General features: G+C 37.0%; 1 protein-coding gene and 1 long non-coding RNA gene across 6 annotated transcripts; both read left to right on the top strand.

The window, feature by feature from the left end:
- The first annotated feature begins 7,668 nt into the window (after positions 1-7,668).
- Positions 7,669-10,743, top strand: LOC121982723. Its single transcript, XR_006112209.1, has 4 exons — positions 7,669-7,961; positions 8,819-8,887; positions 10,394-10,442; positions 10,534-10,743. It is a non-coding gene; the product is annotated as an uncharacterized LOC121982723 (long non-coding RNA).
- A 2,188-nt stretch (positions 10,744-12,931) lies between these two features.
- On the top strand, positions 12,932-16,831 carry LOC121980361 (protein OCTOPUS-like). 5 transcript variants are annotated; one of them, XR_006111512.1, is made up of 3 exons: positions 12,932-15,376; positions 15,689-15,746; positions 16,415-16,831. XR_006111512.1 is itself a non-coding variant. In XM_042532369.1 (2 exons), the coding sequence occupies exon 1, from the start codon at positions 13,448-13,450 to the stop codon at positions 15,353-15,355; it is 1,908 nt and encodes a 635-aa protein (XP_042388303.1). In that variant the 5' UTR covers positions 12,932-13,447; the 3' UTR covers positions 15,356-15,376; positions 15,689-16,831. The 5 variants fall into 5 exon arrangements, 3 of the variants coding, with proteins under 3 accessions (XP_042388303.1, XP_042388302.1, XP_042388301.1); XR_006111511.1 differs by having other exon boundaries at positions 15,616-15,746; XM_042532369.1 differs by having other exon boundaries at positions 15,689-16,831.
- Positions 16,832-23,091: the final 6,260 nt, after the last annotated feature.

The following is a 23,091-nucleotide window of genomic DNA, read 5'->3' as shown; positions in this document are numbered from 1 at the left end:
TTCGGTCAAGGTTGACCTGGTTGACCCGACTTGAGTTGACTTGATTCGGTAAAGTCCAAGTATGGAGACTTGGCACGGGAAAAGTCCAAGTATGGAGACTTGGCACGGAAAAGTCCAAGCAGGGAGCTTGGCACAGGAAAAGTCCAAGTATGGAGCACGGAAAAGTCTAAGCAGGGAGCTTGGCACGGGAGAAGTCCAAGTATGGAAGCTTGGCATGGGAAGTCGGAGAGGGCTCGGCAGCTCATTCTCCGGACTAGGTCAGAGAGGGCTCGGCAGCTCGTTCTCTGGACCAGACGAAGTCAGAGAGGGCTCGGCAGCTCGTTCTCCGGACTAGGTCAGAGAAGGCTCGGTAGCTCGTTCTCTGGACCGGATGAAGTTGGAGAGGGCTCGGCAGCTCGTTCTTCGGACTAGGTCAGAGAGGGCTCGGTAGCTCGTTCTCTGGACCGGACAAAGTCGGAGAGGGCTCGGTAGCTCGTTCTCCGGACTAGGTCAGAGAGGGCTCGGTAGCTCGTTCTCTGGACCGGATGAGGAAGTTGGAGAGGGATCGGTAGCTCATTCTCCGGACTAGGTCATAGAGGGCTCGGTAGCTCGTTCTCCGGACTAGGTCAGAAAGGGCTCGGTAGCTCGTTCTCTAGACTGGGAAGACTTTAGGATTAAGGCTGGGAAATTGGATCGGTCTGCGAACCAATCCAGTGATACGGCTGATCGATCTGCAGACCGATCAGTAACCAATCAGTGTGGTACTGTGAGTTATCTGATCGGTCTGGAGACCGATCAGGAAGCAACACAGAGGAAAAGGAGAGAAAGGACTGATCGGTCCATGGACCGATCAGATCCCTCCTGGACCGATCAGGATATGGTCTGATCGGTCCAGGCTTAGCCTGATCGGTCTGTGGATCGATCAGGGCTCTCCTGGACCGATCAGGTGATCGGTCCAGGCATAGCCGTTGAGTCACAACGGCTATCTCCGTCTTCTTCGCAGAACTCTGTCACCAGGTGAGCAGGTGCAAGTTATAAAGAGGTCGAGGGCTTCTACAGTGTATCTTCTTCTTCTTGGTTCCTTCTGCTCTTACTGAGCTTTGCTGAGCTCATACTTCTTGAAGCTTCGAGTGAGCTTCCTTCGTCTAGTTCAGCTGCTGTTGGGCATCCGTGAAGTTGTTGCTTCATCAACGGACTCCCGTCGACGAGAAGGCAAAGTGTTTTTTTTTTCATTCGTATTGCTTTTTGTTTCTTGCCTTCTTTCTTGTACTCCTATCTTGCTGTTGCAAGAGATTGTGGCGAGGTTTCTCCACCCAGAAGGAGTTCATATTAGCCGGTTATCCGGGGTCTCATCCATCGACGGATTGATAGGCTTCGTCCACCTTACGGACACGCCGAGGAGTAGGAGTATCATCTCCAAACCTCGTTACATCATTGTGTTTGAGGTTTGATCTTCTCCACTTTCCTTTCACATTGTATTTCCGCTGCGCTAACTTGATTTGTAGAAAGAAACGCGAATTTGAGGGCGGCTATTCACACCCTCCCTCTCTAGCCGCGTCCAAAGGTCCTAACAGTATCATGATATTTAACTCTGGATATAGTTGAAAACTTTTTACTTCGATATGAGGTTACACAATAGGAGACATAAATCTTGTATAAATAAGTGTAGACAATTTTATTAAAGGTCTGCTTAACATGTTAGTGCTCATGGATATCTAAAAGAAATTATGAGAAAAAAAAATATAGAATTAAGAGCAAGAAAGAAAACATAGAAATCCATATAATTTTACTCAAACTACAATAAGTCAATTTCCAAGTGAACATACTCTTTATGTGTGACCCAATAGGTTCTCATAATATTGACAGTGTTCCTAAAACTATTTTAGATATACAAGCAATGAACGGCATTTAACAATGCATTATTGTTACCTAAGTGATGAGAATGTCGAGATTTGACCTAACCTGTCTGTGTCTACTATCTTATATAACTCAATCATTCTACCCTCGATATCTAGATTGATCTATGAGGGATAGACTGTGTCATTCTCTTATCAATCTTTGTATTTCTTGATCTTCAAGTAGACTCACTTAACCAAATGAGCTCAATATATCATATTGACTTATTTAAGCATGACCATGTATTTAAGTAGTCCTATTTAATCAAGTGACCCATAGATATCACTTTTATCATATGAAAGAGATAGATTCCATCAATATCACTCATATCCCTCCATATAAATTATTGCATACCCAGTGATCGACTTTATAGTCCACCTTGTTATAAGTGATGTTTGTTGATACAAAAGTATACAACTCTTTTTGTAGAGAACCCTAGTGAATTCGGGTCTAAGGAATATTTATACTAATAGTCACTATGAGAATGTTTATGACTCTCATATAATAATTCATGAAACATTCTCATGACACATCTATTCAGTACATATTCTCTAATATATACTCATGTGTCAACTTAATATCTTGTATCCATGAATTATATATATATATATATATATATATATATATATATATAGTTTGCCACTATCAATTAAACAAGTTAATATGCTATAGAATAGAACCTATTACCCTAGGACATTATTATACTTATTCAACTGGCACAGATCTGAAGTAAATATAATAACCATAAATATTTTATTTTACTAATAAAATATGATTCAATATGTCCCTTGTCAATTATTTTATAATTGACTTTTAGGGCTAATATTAACAATCTCCCATTAGAACTAGTGTTAATTACTGACAAGTGACTTAGTGTGACCATCATGCTTCCTCTATACTAATGCCTTGGTCAGAGGATCTATAATGTTAGCATTGGTTGGTACTCTACATAGTCTTACATATCCTCTATCGATAGTCTCTCGAATGAGATGGAACCGTCATAGTATGTATATGTTTGGATCCCTGTTGAGAGCGAGGTTTCTTAGTCTATTTAATAACCCTATTGTTATCACAATAGAGGTCAATTGGGTTTTCTATGCTAGGAACTACACCAAGCTCTATAATAACTTTTCTGATCTAAACAACCTCTTTTGCTGTACCAAAAGCAACAATATACTTGATGTCTATAGTGGAATTAGTAACTGTGTCTTGCTTTGAACTCTTTCATCTCGTGACACCACCATTTAAGCAAAATGCATACTCTAACTGCAATCTAGAATCATCCTTGTCTGTTTGGAAGCTTGCATCATGGTAACCCTTTATAGCGAGCTCCTCACCGCCTCTAAATATCAAGAAATAATCTTTCATTCTTTGCAAGTACTTAAGCATATTCTTGACTACTGTCCACTGAATTTCACCTGGATCTGACTGGTATCTGCTCATCATGCTTAATGCATATGAGACATTAGGGTGAGTACATATCATGACTTATATGATAGAACCTATAACACTAGGTCGATCAATGTATTTTGACTGAAACTCACTAAATGACCTAGGCTATTTGAATTTTTACAAACTAGAAAGAGTTGAGTTTTTAGAACATAGATATGATGTGAAGTATTAGTTTTGAGTATTGAAAAGTAGTTATGGTCATGTGTCATTTGACATAAGAGTTTGAAGCAAGATAATCATTTTAGGCTTGATATGATTAGTTTACATTGACGATTTTCACTTATCAGCACCACCATGCCAATTTGGATATTGTTATGTCTATTTGACCAGACAATCAAGTTATTCATGTGACCATTCATTATACACTTCTCATATCATAAATAACACTGTATAATACTCAACCAATATTACATATACTACATACATTAGGATTAAATATAATTTGTGAATCGAAGATATAAAAGTAACAACATTACACAATTGTAGCTTTACATTTCCTACCCAACTATTTTTCTTACAACAATACAGATAATTAATCTGTTTTTTTTTTGTAGAACTTGTCCCTCAAAATCGATACTAGTACATCAATTCTAAATTAGTTCATTGCTGCTTGTTAGAAGTTCATCTTCAGATCATATAGCAGACATTGAATATATTGCATCACAAAGAAGGCACAATCAACGTTATAATTAGCATCACTTGACTTACTTGGATTCTTGTTGTGAACATTCTTCTATGAGAAAGATTCATTGGTCTAAGGGATGATGACTTTCAAAATAAGGATGAATTGCAGCAAGTTCCTCACGAGTATATTGTTTAAATTTACATACTTGTAAGAATGGACAAGAATATAAAATAGATAACAACTAGAATTTATACTACAATACTAACATACACGTGAATATTAGATGCTCACTACTGCTTTAAAATTAGAATTTGAATTACAATGACTCGCAAGAGAATTATAATGATTGAAAGCCATTGTTTTGGCGTTGACCAACAACAAGTGAAAGTGTACTTGATCAGTGGTCAAAGGTATAAACATATACCTAACCCCTTCATCTTCCATATCTATATTTATCACTTGTTGCATGATAGACTTCCTTGAGGATTTTAATATTGACTACAAATATGTAAAGACATACATAGTTAACCAAATAATAAATATATTATAATATTATATATTCTCAAATCATTTAAATTTCTTATAGTGAAGAAAATTGAATATTATATAGACTTATTTTATGACCTACCAGATGAGGATGCCCCCTAAACATAATAATACAATAAGTGCCAATTAACTCCCCTATTATAAAAATCTCTCCATTCATACTAGATAAGAAGGATGACATAGTTAAACCAAAAGGTAGCTCCTTCTAAACTAATTCAGTTGTAAACCTACAAAGTAAATCAATTACTATAAATTGGAAAAATAGTTTTTAAAATATAATTACTTAATTTGTCATTTAATTAAATAAACTATGTAATTTAAAATTTAGACTAACATACTCTAGATTCTTCTATTGTTTTAACAAATAGGTCACATCTTCGTCTTATTTTTTCTTCTATGAAGTCTTAAATTGCTTCTTGATATATTACCACCATAAACATCAAACACATTTAATTAATAATTTAAATCAAATGACAAATTTATGTGCAAATACACACTTATGGCAATAACTTATTTTCTCATTTGTTAAGTTGGGCAATCCTTGTTCATCATTCTCCACCTTTTCTTAGAAATTACCTTCCATGATTAAGAGAGTTTCCTTCTTTTACATATCATCCTCATCAATTTTTTGTTTCCCCTCGTCCACAACATTATAGGTTCTTTTACAAATTTTTCTTCTTGCAAATTTGTATCTTGCTCCACTTACTCCTCTTAGGTAAAAGTTGGAGCCACAATAGACTATCAATTGGAATATTCTTGTAATTATAGTGAATTCAGTCGCATTCTGTGATACTCATTCCAAAATTCACGAGTTCAGGATGAGGATTGACTACAAGATCGCTAGATTTAGCATGTATGCCTTTATTTTCTATTACTTTGAGTAATTTTTTCACCCTTTCATTTAGCTACATGTTCTTCAATGTTAGCTCCTTGATTTAGTTTACTTCAATGATGTAGTTATGACATTCATTATTACTTTGGCATCTATCTTCCGTGTCATCTAATTGTGATGTCTTCATTGGATCTGGAGTATCATCAATGATATCAAGGTTCTCAACTAATGTATTTTCATATTAGGTAGGGATTAGTTCAATTATAATCTGTCAAATTATAAAAATAAATATTAGAAACTACATATTAATCTAAGTTAGGTGATAGTATTCAATATTTACTCTTCAGGTGAGACTCAATCGAATAAGATCCTCACCTTACTAATATGTGAAGGAATATTTCTTCACTTGTTTATTTTTGCTCCTTCATTATTGTATGATTTATGGATTGAAACATGCTCTAAATACTATACCTAATTCATTATAACAAGTGTTACATACTCATAAATGTCCACAAAATATTATCAAATTTAACATAAAAAAAATAAATTCACAGCCAAAAGACTAGCAAATCCTTTTAGGTAACTAGAAATTAGGCAAGAGAAAATTCTAACTGAAAGTTAGACATATGAGAAGTCTTGGAGGAGTAAACTCCAAGCAAGTGTGTAGATGAAAAATCTTGGAGAAGTAGACTCCAAGCAAGTATGACTAAATGGTTTTCGATTGACTGCACATGATTGACTAGACCAACGAATCTTGAATGCTACTAACACTGCTTTACTTTATGATTTTATATTTATTGTATTAACTCAGTATTGCAGAAAAGTCTTAGTCAATCAAGTTGATCATACACTAAATTGGACTAAATAAAGTCCAAATATGTATGAAAGATCAGATGTTTAGCTGGTAAGTTAAGGCAAGTTCCTAGAGTGGAGTGGTGAAGTTGTGACCCAATTGGGGCAACCTTAGGTGGTGATCCGACTCAAGAAACCAATGGAGGTTTCCAAGTCGAGATCAAGACAACCCTAACTATCATATTAATGCATGTATACTTATCTGTTTCTAACTTTATTTTGCAGGATCATTATTATTATAATATGCTAACTTTGTTTTGTAGAAAAATGAAGTTTGGCATGATCCAAAAGTTTGGTTGATCGAACTAATGGTTTAGTTGACTAATCCTCAGTGATAAAATCATATCAGATTCAAATTGAGTCAAAGAAGAAAATATTGATTCAGTCGACCGATAGCATGATCAATTGACCAAATATTTTTGGTAACCAGAGATCAGATAAGATTGGATCACATGACGATGAAAATAACAAAGTTTAGTCAACGGAACATGTGATCGGTCGACAAAACACATTTGGTAAGAAAAGATCAAATAAGGTCGGATCGAGCAACAAAAAGAAGTTCTTGGTGTTCAATCGATCAAACAAGTATTCATTTGATCGATATAGGCTAATTTCACAGAAGATACGGTCTGAGTAGATAAAGAACCTAGATGCAAAGCCGGGGAGATTCTAAAGGTTGGACCGGTCAATCAAATAAAAAATTATAAAAGAAGCCTCGAGGTTCGTGACTGGGCAATCAATTCTTCCGACGGCTCACTCACTTCTACTCTACTCTGTTTTGTGCATGCAAGTGCTAATACGTCAAAGCTTTCTGAACCTACGCCAAGTTCTATTCATTTGTTGTCCGTAACTTTTCATTATTACTTGTATTTATTATTTTTAAAAAGATAGTAGTATGTTACTATAACCTTCATTCTTGTACATGTTTCCTCCTCCGTAAAATTTTACGGAGAGGAGATTTTAATGATTATCCATTCAAAATGATCTAAGATAGCTAGAGTAGTAATTGCTGAACTACTAACCAAGTAAACTGTCCAAGTCCTTCTTATCTTATTTTATTTTCTACCATTTGTCTCTGTTTTCACAAAAATAGTTTTTTCAACAAGTAATATTCAACCCTCTTGCTATCATATTTTTTAGTACTATACTCAATTCTTGATTTGGTATGTTCTTTTTATTTGAGAAGTGAGTAAAAACGAGATCATCCGATGCTCAGTCAAATTAATAGAAACTCTCTTTTTAGTGAATGCAACAGATATCGATATGTGAATTTGATTAATAGATTTTATATTTCAGTTATTTTTAATTATGAACTAAGATATATGGTAAGTAAGTTCGATTATAAAATTAACACGGTAAATACTTTTCTAATGGTTTGATTTATATTTTTAAGGGACATTTAATTTTATAATATTTATTTACTAAAGTAATATGTTAAAAAATAATTCCCTTTTTCTTTCAATAATGAAGTAATCAGTTTGGACTGGTTAAAATATTTTTCCCTTTTCCCTTCGCTAAACCCCTAAGCCCAGCGATCCCGAAGAAGCCTCCTCCTTTTCCTCTTTCTCCGCAGCCAGTGCAGATCCCGCTATGTCTTCCGTATCTTTGTTAGGGTTATTATGGGCTACCGTAGCCAAGTCCCAAATGGTATCTTCTATGATTTATTTCCCCCCTCATTTTTCTTTAATTGGCAGCGGATTCGAGCTTGCACGAACGCTTAGCTGATCGATCGGCTTGTCCCAATCGAGATACAGTGATTGCCGCAAAGGCAACGGAGAGGTAATTTCTCCTCTTCTTTCCCCTTCCGCCTTCACATCTTTTGGCTACAATGGCTTGAAGGTTACTCTGAAAATTTAAACTTATTGTTTTCTAGGTCAATGTGATTCATCTATTAGCTCTTAAAAACTGCTTTTTCTGTTTCGATTTGCCTTAGTTTATACACCTTTTTCGTTCTTTCTTTCTTTACATTACACAAATCAGAATCGATCCTCTTCCTTCCCATTTTGCCTTTAGTTCTTTCGGTTGTCAACGGCTTGAAGGTTTTCTAGGGCAGTGCGATTGGTCCATCAATGTTCAAAAACTGTTTTTTCTATGTCAATTTGCCCTAGCTAACCCACATTACTTGTTTTCCACTTGATCTGTTAACATATTCTCATTGTTCTGCATTACAAAGCTCAATAATATTTCATTTGCCTCAGAAACAGTAACTGTCTTGTCAAGATTGTTCTTGATCTGTTCATGCGTTTCATGTCTAACTAGGACATTCATTGTAGCTCTTAAAGCAGTTTAGCTTGATAACCTTGAGAAAGGTTGCATTGGCAGATGATGTCTACCACTTTTTTTTCTTCTCCCCTGTAATGTATATCCCATTCCCATCCTGGGGTTGCTTGTTTAAAATTATAGCTGGTTTAGTTTTTAATATTTACGACTTATCATTATCATTGGCATTGCAACAGTAACTTTAATATGCTCTTCATACTGATCTTGTAAGGCTTTTTCTTGTTGGTTCTACTCTTTGGTTAAGATGTGTTGCAATTTCCGTGGCCATGTAAAAACTGACTAGATAGGTTTTGATGCTCAACACGTAAACATTTGTTTATTACTTTTTTACCTTTGTTTCCATCACCTCTCTTCAGGGTATTAAGAAGGATGGTATGATGGTGGAAGCATTGCCTTTGCAATTATTCTTGTTATTGTAGTAACAGGTATAAAATTCTTTGCTCTCGATGTTATCTGTTGGATTTCGTTTTTATTCATCATGAAATCTCTGGTCACTTGCTGTTATGACTATCATGCAGCATTTTTTATTCTTCCTTTTTACTGGTTTAAATGTCCTTATGTCTAGTCTTTGTTACTATTTACTGCTCAACACAGCAAACTGGTTCAAATGATCTGTTTTAGATGTTAGGAAACAAATTTTCTAGTACATTAATGCAAGAAATAATACCTCATAAGAGTACAAAAATGTGAAAAAATGAAAGTTTTTTTTTTTTTGTAACTGTGGATGTTGGTACTCACTGTAATGCTAACAAACGTAGTAAAAATCTGTTGTGATTCTAAAACAATTAACCGTTGTTGAATTTATTGAAAAAGAAACCATGTGTCCTAATTTTGAGGTCAAGTGCTCCCTAGTTTGCTATTGAAATCCATGTAAAGTCATATCAGATATAATAAAATCATTTGGACTCTCTCTTGTTATGCTAACTATAATTTTTTTTCCTGGATCGCTTTTTATTCCTCACAGGACTCTTTTCATTTTAGTTGTCGTTTGAACATATTGTACTATCTTAATATATTATCTCTAATCCTATCCTCAAATTTAGATTACATCTCATGCATGCTTCTCACCATCATTTATTTTATATGTATTTATTTTAACTCTCAAACACTTCAAACCCATGAAAATGGCTTGTTCTACTGCACTTTTAATTTTTTTCTAAAGGTCATGGAAGTTTTTTCATCACAGGGTAGCTGAAGCTAAATTATCTTCGACTCTTTGTATTGTGCTCCATTCTGGTTTTTCAGCATTTTTGTTCAACCTTTTGTATCAGCGATACTGCATAATCATCAGCTCATTTTAACCCATATTTTTTTTATTAATACATTAGAATTCTTGTCTCATATTAATCCCTCAATTTATTCCACTCCCTGTTTTTTTTCCTCCTGCAAATCCACATGCATGAAAAATATATGCAACCAAGGCTACTGTGTGCTATCGTATCCTCCTGCTTATTTTGTAGACATGTAATTTTATTGTTTTATATGATGATTATGACATGTTAATTGTATGCCATTTCAGTGGACCTTTCATCAGTTTGTTTACAGTAGCAAACGCTTCTATACCGTTCTCCTTTGGCATATTTATTTTTTATAGTTCTAAGTTGCCTTGATTCCATTACTTGCTTTTATCCCTGATCTATGCCATATAATGGTAAGTGGTCCTTTCAGGCTTCTCAAATGCTAAGAATCGTAACATTTTACTCTACCCACCTTCCTGGTCCTGTCATGGTTGTTGCTAAATAGTGTTTTTTGAACCCGGAGTTGCATAACTTCAGCTTTATTAAGTTGTTTGCTTGGGTCATTGCCATCGTTCATTACACAGTTGATGTTGTTGTCGCTTGGTAGGTTGAATGAGATCCTGCTATTTTCTTTTGTATCCTTCAAGCTATCGTGTTAGCAACTGGATTAATTTGCGCTCAACATTCTTGTAGGTATCCCCAGTAAATTTAGTCGTATTCTTCATCGACAAGAAACTATCAGGTGCATATCTGTCCTCTATTTTGACCGTGAAATCTATATTTTCTCATATTACCGATTGATATATACATATATATCTCATATTCCTGGTCAGAAATGTCTGACCGTTTTGGTGGCTCCCAGCCATGGCTGCCACCCAGGAAGAAAATGGAAAGTTTAGAGAAAGCAAGTTACTGAAGATGCGGCTGATTGGGAATGACCTCTTTGATCAGAAATATTTCTTTCAACTGTACGCGTACATAATTTGTGGCTTGGTGTACTATAGAGTTAAAGTCGTTCCGTATATTACTTGGTTAAATTGAAATTTTTATTTTAGTAAAATATAATACACTATAAAAAAGTAATAGAATAAAAAAAATATTTCGATGAAGACAAATATAAAATTATAAAATTGTATAAATAATTTATTTTGTCAATCAATAAAACTTGTGAAATCATGATCCAACTATATTTTTATAAAATTTTTGGAAGGAAAAGAGTTTTTACTTTGAAATCGATTGAATATCGATTTTGAACCAGTTATTTTTTAGCCAAGTAATAAGCTGACTTTTTTTACTTTACATGTGTTTGCTTTGGAAATTATTTATTTATTATTTTGTTGAATTTCAGAGTATATCAATCGAATTCATGTATATACATATTCAAATTTTGTTTGACGAATAAACACGTAATTAAATTTTGTTTGATTCAATCTTAGTAAAAATTTATTTATTTAAAAGTTTTAATGAATAAATTAATATTATATTTTATTATATCATTCTCAGTTACAAAATCAATTATACATAATAATAATAATATTATTATTATTATTATTTAAATTATACATTTTTTTACTTTTCTTTATCATGTTTTTTTTATTTTTGTACTTTTTTTATTATTTTTCATGTTTTTTTATTTTTAAATTTTTTTTATTTTTTTAAGTTTTAATTTTTTTTATTTTTTTATTTTTTAAATTTTAAATTTTTTAAGTTTTATTTTTTTTTAAATTTTTTATTTTTTTACGTTTTTACTTTTTTCCCAATTTTTTTATTTTTTTTATTTTTTATGTTTTTTATTTTTTAATTTTTAAAAGTTATTTAATGTTTTTATATATTTTTTATATTTTATATTTTATATTTTATATTTGTTTACATTTTTCTAATTTTTTTTACATTTTTTATTATTTTTTACAATTTTTTTTTTCTATTTTTTATATATTTTTTAATTTTTTTTTTACATTTTTTCTTATTTTTTTAGGTTTTTTTATTTTTTATATCTTTTTAATTTTTTAAGGTTATTTTATTTATTTTTTATATATTTTTCATTTTTTCTTTTTGTTTTTCTTTTTTGTCATATTTTTCCTTTATCTGAGGATTTTTTTGGTAAAAAAAATTCGTTAACCTCGGAATTAAGAAAAAATTTGTTTTCTGAGATTTTTTGATTTCGAGTTGCATGTCCATTTTGTTAACTGAGATTATTAAGAATAACCTCCAATCAAACACAATCTAAGTATGTTGTTAATGAATGAAAACTAGATGTTGAAACATGCTACACTTTATTCCATCATTTTAAATGAGAGTAACCAAGTCAGTATGTGAGTTTCATTGAAAAGCATAAGTGTGTTGTCATCGTGTGAGAGATACAAAAGATATTCACGAGTGATTCAGTGTGGGGACGATATCGTCCATAAAACAGAGAGCTATTTTTTTTAGCAATAATATGTATAAAAAAAATCTTAAAAAATACTTAGGATAAATATATAAATTTATGATTTATGATTTTATTTTTTTATGGATTCTATCATTTTAAATAGTATTTTTGTAAGATTTTTTTTTAGCATATCATTTTTTTAATTTTTTAATTTTTTATTTTCTGATGTCTTGACAAAGAATAGATTAGATTTAAACGCACGGAGAGAGGGAGAGGTTGAAATTGCATGCATCCGTTGAAATTATTTTTAAATTTAAATGTATGATAAAAAGTTAACGTTGACGGAAACGGTAGAACAAACAAATCATCCACATCAAATAGGCATTGATTTAAAATTTCTTAAATCTACTCACACCCTTCGAAAAACTCTGGTGTCCAATATAAATCAAGCGGGAGAGAGAAAGCAAGAATGCTTCTACGAGTTGCATGTCGCACGACGTAGACAATTTTACTTATATTTAATTTTAAATATTGAATAAAATAAAAATGAGATTTAAATAATTCATTTTAAAGCCTTAGATTCCACAATGAGCTTGTATCTGATGGCAGGGATTAGTTATAGGCGCTGTGAGTGGATGGCTCTAGCTCTGGACTTGATCTATTTATATAGAAGAGACAGATCACAATAAATTATATCGGAGACTGTAACCTCTGCGCGTACGTACGTCATATGCCTACACTCACCGAACAACGTGGAAGTCCCAGGCACCCAACCACCCAAATCTCGCAAACCGGGTCCGGGACCGGGCCCAACGCGGGTGACAGCGCTTGTTTGCATCGGTTCGATTCACGATTTGTCTCGTTCGTCACGGCCCTGTACGACGCGGGCCCCACCCTGTCCCAAAGGCCCTCTCGACCTTTTTGTTCACCCCTTTGTGTCTTCCCAATTTCCAGCATGCACTGCCCAATTCCCCAGTTGCTACATCGAAAGAAAGATCGAGCTAGATGAAATCGACAATGGCGAACACGGAAGAAGGAGAAGGGTAAAGAGTGAGGGAGGGAGGAAGCGTGTTGCTTTTGCTTTTCTCTTTTGGAATCCGATTGTTGATGCCCCTTTTTTTTTCGTCCTCCTTTTACTGCCATTTCACTCGCTCCTCATCGAACGCGCCACAATCGCCTTCCTCGTCTGCGATTTCCTTCTGCTCCCCTGCTTCCGCTAATGCTGCGCCACCCGTCGTCGCGACGATGGCAACAAGGCTACTGGCACTGCGGCAACAGTGATAACAATTATTAGCAAGTGGCACCTCAAGCGAGCAGCGGATGAGCTTTAAGGAGGGGGGATCAGATCATTGATTGCAGGAGCGGGACACGGGACTCCGATGACGGCGGAGATTGAGAGGCGAGCGCTCTACCACCATCACCAGCTGCAACCGCCGCGCCGCCTGCCTACCTCCACGTGCGACCTCCACCCGGGCGAGACCGTCACTGGCTTCTGCGCCTCCTGCCTCCGCGAACGCCTCGCGGGCCTTGAGGCCCCCGCTGGCTCCGCCGGCCGTAGGTCCACCTCCTCCCTCCGGTCTGTCTTCCGAAAGGTCGCCACCGGTGCCGGCCCGGCCGCCGGGTCTTCTTTTCTGCGCCGCTCCAAGTCCTCTTCCTTCGTCCGAGGCGATGGTGCGGATGGGTTCTCAGCCCAGCGGCCCCCTGCCGCTGCATTTGAGCCGCAGCGGAGGTCCTGCGACGTCCGCGGCCGTAGCACGCTGTGGTCGCTGTTTAACCAGAGCGACAGCCACTGCCGGGTGGCCGAGAACCCCTGCGCTGCACTCTCTGCTTCGATCCTCACCATTGCCACAGCTAATGGTGCGTTAAAAAGCGAGGAGGAGAGCCGAAACATAGGGATTCCCTTTCCCGACGCTATCCCCCCCTCCTCCGAAACACGCGAAGCGAAAGGGGAGAGCAATGACGAGATAAGACCCGCTGATCCCGTTGTCGTGGTGGTCGGAAGCTCCAGGGAGATGAATGAGGAAAGGAAAGTGGCGAGGGTTGAGGATATAACGCTGGAACTGAAGCCAATGAAGGACCACATAGATCTAGACTCCCAGCCACTAAGGAAGCAGGCGAAGAAGCCTCCGCCCAAGGACCTCAAGGAGATTGCCAACAGCTTCTGGCTCGCCGCTTCCGTTTTCAGCAAAAAGCTCCAGAAATGGCGGCGAAAGCAGAAGCTCAAGAAGCAAAACGGCGAAGCTACAGTCCGGACGGAAAAGCCGGCCAAGTTATCCCGGATGTTCCGCGACACGCAGTCGGAGGTCGCGGTGAATGCCTCCGGCCGTAGATCCTGCGACACGGACCCACGCTTCTCTCTAGACGCCGGCCGGATGTCTTTCGACGACACCAGGTTATCGTGGGACGAGCCTAGGGCTTCCTGGGACGGCTATCTCATCGGAGGCAGATCAGTATTCCCTCGGCTGCCTCCAATGCTCGCAGTCGTTGAGGACGCTCCTTCGCAAACCGTGCAGCGTTCTGACTACCTAATCCCCGTCGAGGAGGATGCCACCACCGTCCCCGGTGGCTCGTCACAGACCCGGGACTACTATTTGGATTCGTCCAGCCGGCGAAGGCGAAGCCTGGACCGATCAGCATCCATCCGCGAGCAGCCTCTGGAGGCCTGTGAGCTCAAACCGGTCCCAAACGGCAAGGTATCCCTTGCTGGCGACATGGAATTTTACCAATTTAATCCCACAACATTGCTTGACCGGGATGTGAAAGACTGGAATTCCAACTCTTTGAGGGACGACTACTTAGGAAGCTTCGAATCAGGCTTAGGGGACCAAAGAGGAGCTGCTGCCAAGAAGTCCCGGAGGTGGAGCAAAGCGTGGAACATTTGGGGACTCATTCAACGAAGAAATAGTAGCAGAGGAGATGCCAATATAGCTGAGAGGGCATTGTCGGAGTCCTGGCCGGAGTTGAGCTCCAGGGGCTTAAATAACAAGATGCTCAGGAGCAACAGCAGTGTAAGCTCTAGGAATTCCTTCAGTGGCAACGCTGAGTGTAAGGGCATCAAGAAGCACAACACCAAGTCCAGCAACCATTATTGTAAGAATAGCAGAGATGAGTTTGTTCTGGAGAGGAACAAAAGTGCTAGGTACTCCCCGAACCATCTCGACAACAACGGTATGCTAAGGTTTTACTTGACACCAATGCGAAATAGCCGAAGGAACGGAGTTGCTTCTGGCAGGGGGAGGCAGATATCTTCACGTTACTTAACAAGGAGCATGCTAGGACTGTATTGAGCAATCTGTCTGTTGCCCAATGTAAGACTCTCTGTTCCCCCTGATAAATTCGTGTGCATTCTAATCTATATTTTTGGATGAATGATGTTTCTTGTGACTTCAACATCAACTGCCTCCTCTTAAGCACAATGTTGAAAATGTTTTCTGATTGCTGGAAAGTTCTCGGATACAATTTTATAGGAAATGCAATGCAATTTATAGCTACTTGCCGAGTTTAAAGTCTCTCTTGTTTATTATTCCGTCTCTCTTTCAAGTTTCAGTTTGATATGGATACTAATGGATGGAGTAGCTAATTTGCAATTCATTTGTGTTTTACTTCCTTGGCGGTGCAAGTGAGTATCATCGGATCACATCACACTACTTTTGGTAGAGCCCTTTAGTTCCTTGAATGGTAATGACAATCCTTTCGGATCTTCATGTGTTCTTTTGTGCATTGTTTATCTTCTCAACTGGTTAAGCTCTCTAATGTTGAATGTTTTATTAGCTTTAGTAAAGCTATTTGTCGGCTAATCCTATCACCAGTTTTTTAATTCAGCAAAGCTTTCTGCGAGTGCTTATTGAGTGGCATGATTGTTTTACTTGTGGACGCATGAGTTCACTGCTTTATGCCTCGAAAGAATAAGAATATGTTGCAATTCATTGGATCAAATCTCCTTAGACTTTTTTTTACTTTTACCAATTCCTTTTGTCTTCATGTTCTCCTTCCTATTACTTCAATTCAACTTAATGTAACTAGCCATCCCTATCAAGGATGTAGCTGGTGCATTGCCCTTTCCATCAATGCACCACTCACTATGCTAGAGACAACTGATCAAACTGTTTATCTTTTCCTTTGTTAATTCTAGGCTACATTATGACTTTGCATTGACTTTGCAGTTCATGCTGACTTTACTCACGATTCTGTATCTTGAGAAACCTAAATATTGTATTGATATATAGTCTCAAAATATTCATTTTACAGGCTTAATATTAGCTAGCTGTTCTTGAATAGTTAGTGTACTATCGTTTATGTGATATATAGTTTTTTCTCTCGTGGTTCATTCACCATCATCATTGCAGTAGTATGATAACATTTTGCTTTCGGATAAATCAAAGTCAGCTTGTGGCCGAATTCCTGCAACGCATGTGGGGGAAGAGGGTCTGGAACAGACAAAAGCACACGTAAATGTGCTCTCTGGCAGATGTTAATGATTGCACCTTAAATCCAGCTCAGAATTTGCTATTCTGCTGGAGCAAAGACGGTCTCATACTCTGGTACATTTGTCTTAGCACAGCTATCTCATTTTACATTTAAAATCTATTGGAGCAATTTGCATTTTACATTTAAAATCTATTGGAGCAATTTCCATACAAATAGAAACTGTGCCCATATGTGGGGGCAGGATTTGCTATTCTAGGACGTAGTTCATCTGCTTATCAATCCAGATTGAAATCTTATTTTTGAAGAAGCAAATCCAATGAACTGCTACTCTACAATCCGAGGTGCAACTTGCATCGAGTTGTTCTTTTCCTATTCGTGCACTGTTTGAAGATCCACTGATAGCTGAACCGATAATAATAATAATAATAATAATAATAATAATAATAATAATAATAATAATAATAATAATAATAATAATAATAATAATAATAATAATGTACTGGTTTAACGGGAAGATTAATAAGTGTTTGACTTAAGAGTTTATTTATATTTATTTAATATAATAAGTTAATTAAATAAATAAATTTGAATAATTTATTAAATTAAATAAATAAATTGGAACGAGTATATATTCAACTTGTTTATTCTCGTGAACAAATATTGCGAGTTGTCGTAAATTTATGAACACCTCACGTGAATAAAGTCTGCATGTTCGTAATAAAAATCTTATCAAACTTTTAATTAATAATAATTAATCAAATAAGTGTAAGCATTTTAAACATTCAAATTAAGAACTTGATAATATTTTAAAAAATTAAGTTTAAACTCGTTAAAAAGAAACTAAGTAAGCGTAAATGATCATTTAAACGGTTTGATAATTCATTTAGATTTGGCTGGACTTAATTAGTTAACTTATCAAGTAAAATCGAACAATATAAAGTTTGGCTTGCTCTTTACTGCCTTAGGGGAAACTATCTTTGGCATAGCAATTTAATATATACTTCAAGTGTTCAATGGAATTTGTAAACTTTTAGGGTTGTATCTAGAGGTTTTAGCTTTGAATTGCTAAACTAATAATCAATCATTTTAAGGAACTGATTTGTTTTAAGCTAATGTAAAGTTTTAGATTTATCTTAATTAGTTTGATGACCACCACAAAAAAAATTGTCATTTAATGACGGATTTAGAGACGGAATTATATTTCTGTCTATAATTGCAGACGGAATTATATTTCTATCTCTAATTTTACCATTTAGAATTAAAAAATAAATTAATCAGTAACTAGAGATTGAATATTTATTCTGTCGCTAATTAGAGATGGAATTAAACGTTCGTTGCTAATTAGACATATGGACAACAAGGTGAGAATACATGATGTGGACCTAAATAGCGATATTAGTGACGGAACTAATAGTTCTCTGTCACTAATATCACGATTTAAGGCATATCGCTCCTCCGTCTTCTGTTATGAACTGTAAGTGTACGATTACGTCGTCAGTAATAATAAAAGATATCTTATCCACAAAGACTGGTTATAATCACTAAAGATGTCTCAAAAGTGAATTAGCTAAACAAACGATTAAAAGATCATTTACAATTAAAGATTAGAAGTAAAAGTTAAATGCAGAAATTCAGTTTTATAAAGATTCTAGGAGTTTTGATTTCTTTGTGATATTCATCGATGTAATGCAATCTACCAATTCTTGTCCTCAATTGAAATGTATTTGTAAAAAGTCATTGGTTATCTTCTGCAGAAAATACTAGTCAAGTACTTACATCTAAATCTTAAGTAATCAAAGAGTTATGATCCCTATGAAGTCCGTTAGCGGGGCAACCCTGTCACGATGCCCATCGGTCATACGACATAGAAATGCATCACAAATCAATTCACCTTAAGACATAGAATTAAGCATATCAATCCGTCCTACTTCTTTGTATGTTCTTGCTTTACTCCTAAAGGTGATTCCCTAAAAATTCTGTAAGCGGGGCAGACCTATCACGACACCCCTCGGTTATACAATTTAGCAAATTCCTCGACAAGATTCCACAAGAAATACAAACGACTAATCAAGAATGGTAATTAGGCACAAAACATAACAATCCATACAAGATTGATCGATACAAAACATAACAATATCCTTGAATCAAGAAGATGACAAATCCATGAATCTTACACCAATTTATATCACAAATACCCTCTTCTTCCTAGAACAAAGGATCTACTCCATAGAGAATAAAGAAAGAATCGAAGACAAGAAGACCAAATGTTGGTGTGGGAAGCATCCGACGATCGAACCCAAGTTTTGATAATGGCAAAGGATTCAAAGTTAAGATTATGTGTTATCTGATATGGTGAAAGAGTTTGCAGGAAAGTCCTAATTACGGTTAGACAGGTGGAAAACTCTAAGGGGTGGTAACCTTAGGTCTTAGGGGGTGGTAACCCTAGGTGGAGAAAAATCCTAAGAGGGGGTTAACCTTAGGTCATAGGGGGAGGTAACCCTAGGTGGAGGAAAATCCTAAGAGGGGGGGGGAGTAACCTTAGGTCCTAGGGGGTGGTATCCCTAGGTGGAGGAAAATCCTAAGGGGGGGTTACCTTAGGTCCTAGGGGGAGGTAACCCTAGGTGGAGGAAAATCCTAAGGGGTAGTAATCCTAGCCAGAAAGTCTAGTCGGTCTGGAGGACCGGACTGACATCAGGTATGTTCTCCTGAGTGGAGTAGGTGATGACACATTCCCTACGTGAGAACAGTAGGCGTCGGTTCGACCTAGGGTTTCCGGTCGAAAATCCGAAGTCAAAATCAGACAATCCGAAAATTGTCAAAACCTATTTTTCTTATATTCTGTTATATTCTAACTTTGTTTTGCAGGAAACTAACATCTTTGTGCAGGGGTAGAACTGACTGGGATCGGTCGACTGAACCCCCAAGCCGTAGATCAGATTTCCAGCAAGTGGACCGGGCTCGACCAGGGGATCGGTCGACCGAACCTAGTTATCGATCGACCAAACCGGAGATAGGAATTGACCAGATCGAAGCGGAGCGAGCGGATCGGGCGGATCAAATGAAGAGGAGATCATCTGATCAGTCGACCGAACGTGGGGATCGGTCGACCGATCCGTTTCGGGTCAAACATGATCTAGAGTTTCGAGGATTTGGATCAGATCTGTAAAGGCTATAAAAGGAACCTCGGGCTGCAGCTTCAAAGTACAATGACAGACAGAATTCAAGAGATCCTTTAAAGCTGTGCACTGCTCTAAATCACTTTGACACTCCGACGATTGACGACTAGCTTCTTCATCTTTTTGTATTGTCGGTACAAATTCCTTATTCAAGCTCTTGTACTCTAAAGTTGTAAAAAGATTTACGGATTGATAGTGATTGCCCACCGAAAGTGATCAACGATCGCGGGTCTTGGAGTAGGAGTCGCCCAAGGATCTGAACCAAGTAAAAAATACTTAGGTCTTCTTTCTGTGTTGTGTTTTTAATTTCCGCTGCTTAACTCGTCGTTTTTCTGAATATGAAAAGTGAAAGTCACGAGCGCTATTCACCCCCCCCATCCAACAATTGGTATTAGAGCGGGAGCGCTTCGACTTGGTGCAACCACCAGTTAAGCACTTTTTCATGGTGTTTTTCAGTTTTTCGGAGTCGATCGGAATCGGTATTCTTGCCGTCTTCCGATCTAGTTTTCTTTCATAATCGGATTTGTCTCGAAGTTGGTGCAACAACACTCAAGATCATAATTTATTTTTATACCGCACTGCTAATCCAGGATCAAGTCCTGGGACTCATTCTCTGTTCATTTTTTTTGTGCAAGATTTTTTACATGACTCTTCAAGAAGGTTATAACATCGCTGGCCCACCGCTCTTCACCGGAGATGACTTCGGTTACTGGAAGGGCCGGATGGAGGCGTATCTTTAGATTCATTTTGAAGTCTAGATGATCATCAAAATCGGGCTAGAAATACCAACTGACGGCACCGGCAAGCCACTACCGTACGAGAACTGGGACGCGAATCTTATCAAAAAGGTAGAAGCTAACGCCAAGGCTACCTGCACCCTTCAATGCGGTCTGACAAAGGAGGAATCGAACCCCATCGGCCCGTTCACGAGTGCCAAAGAACTGTGGGAGAAGCTGATCGAGCTTCATGAAGGAACGCCCGACACCAAGGTAAGCAAGAGAGATTTAATTCTTAATAAGCTATATAATATAAAATTACAGGAAGGTGAAACGGCGAGCCAGTTGCACACCCGCATTCAAGATCTCCTCAACGGTCTACATACAATCGAACAGAGGGTAGAAAACAGAGATATAATCAGGTACGTTTCTAAACGCCTTTCCGAGGAATATCTTGTGGGCATCCATGGTAGATGCCTACAAGGTTTCTAAGGATCTTTTTTCAATTAAGTTAGATGATGTAACGACTCAATTTTCCTTATTTCAAGTTCTAAAAGTCCATAAAAATATTTGGAAATACTTTTAAAATATTCTAGAGATTTTTAGGAATTTTTAGAGTATTTTTACATAATTTTTGGAGGTCGTTTAGTAGGGTTACAAAAAGAAAGAAGTTTTAAAAAAAAACGTTGAAGGTGAGATTCGAACCCACGACCTCGGGTCGGACTGACCCAAGCAAAACCGACCTAACCAGCTGGGCTACACGATTTTGTTAACCTTATATGGTGAGAATTAAGTTTATAGCATAGTTAATGATTAGGGAATAAATGGGGAAAAAGTGCGCGGCTGAGGGATCGAAGCTGCGATCTGTGACTTCGGTTAAAAGCCGGCTGACCAACTGGGTTGTGCGTGATTTGTTAACCAAGTATGTAGCAGAATATATTTAAGCTATAGTTGGAACGTTTAAAATAAATTGGAATTAAAAGTGCACGGTTGAGGGTTCGAAGCCGAGACCTTTGACCCGAGCAAAACCCGCCTGACCGGCTGTGCTGGCGGCGATTGTTAATTATGGAAGGAGTGAATAATACTTAAGCAGTAGTTAGAGAATAAGAACCTTAGTTATAAGAAGAGAACTTAGGTATTTTCCCGTAACCTAAACCCTCGTTTCTTCTTTCTCTTTTGCGCGGCGTCGCGACTTCTGCTCGCGAAAGAGGCGGCGGAGCTAGGCTTCCTTTCTCCGGCGGCCGACGAAGGCTTTCTTCCGGCAAACCTTGCCGATTTTGATCCCCTTCATCGAGGAGAAGGTGAAGACGTAGAGGAATCGCCGAGATCTTCACCTCACTCGAAACCCTAGAGCTTTTCTTCTTCCTTTCGGTTGTAAGTCCAAGAACAGCGATGTAAGTGCTTCTCACCTGCGATAGGATAGCTCCGAGATTTATTCCTTGTTCCCGAAAGCTTTTGGACAGCTTGAGGGTGCTTGGCGTTTTTGATCGGATTCTATGCTATTTAGTTTCATGCTTTGTGATAATAATGGAATAAATGTCTCCCTTGATGTTGGTAATGCTGGCTAGATTCTGTTGAATACCATCAGGATGCTTATAATGAAATTGATGGCTATGGAGAGTTTAGAAACGTGATGGCCACGGTGATAAGATCATTAGGAAGAAAAAAAAAGGAAATATCCTATAGCATTTTAAGGTTAAGTGTTTACTCAATTTTGTACTATCATGTATTCCTTCTTGTGAGAACCATTGGTACAATTCTCAAGTTAAGGATTGAACTATAGAGTTCGCAACTGAGCATATAAATTAACTCAAACCTCAAGGTGACAACCATGGCTAAAAGGGTTATAAGATGTTATAATGTCTCTGTTTGGATTCAATTAAAAGGTTTATAAGGAATATGGTATTACTGATTGAAATAGTAATTTTTATGATAGTATTTAAATATCTGATTTTGTTTGAGGCCAGCATTCTAGTTTTGGTTTATGAAGAGTGCTTTAATATTGAAAACTTGGAATTTTCTTTGATCCGTATCAACCTTAATGAGCAATGATCAGTTTGTTTTGTTTACTGAGGTGGATACTTCCTTGTTTAACATTTAAGTCATTAATTCCAAGCATGTGTGTGATTTGTATACGGAATAAGTCCAAGGGGTCATGCAAAGTCAATCAATATTTGCCTATATTATGAACAAGAGAAGAAGAACATGACTTTCAGTTTTGCTTGATTTTGAAACATGTTTTGTTTACTTCACCAGTAGCTTCCATTGCTATTAGACAAACATATTTTCTTATTGCGGTTAGACAAGCAAATTTTCTTATTGCTTTGCTTAGTTTTCTGTATATATATGCAATGAACTTGAATAGCATGTGTTCAATATATAGTTTTAGTTTTTATAGATATGTAATGAACATGGATAGCATGTATTTATAGTATTTTAGAATTTTGTTAACAAAGCATGCAGAATTTGTTTAGGATAGTATGCAGTTTAGATTTAAGTTTCTTTACTACCTCATTTAGCATGAACAGATCTACTTTTGGTTTTAGTTATGATCCTCTACTAAATTACCAAAAGATAAGTAAAAGAAAGATAAAGAAAAGAAAGAAAAAGGCTAAAGCCTTAAGTAAGATTCCGAAGTCAAGACTTTAGGGATTTTGGCACACAAGGTGCTTATTAAAATGCCAAGACATTTTATTATAAGAA

The sequence above is a fragment of the Zingiber officinale genome, chromosome 5A (assembly GCF_018446385.1).
Source record: "Zingiber officinale cultivar Zhangliang chromosome 5A, Zo_v1.1, whole genome shotgun sequence".
In the NCBI taxonomy this organism is placed as follows: Eukaryota; Viridiplantae; Streptophyta; class Magnoliopsida; order Zingiberales; family Zingiberaceae; genus Zingiber; species Zingiber officinale.
The sequence above is the reverse complement of the archived record's forward strand: the minus strand, read 5'-3'. Positions and strand labels throughout refer to the sequence as shown.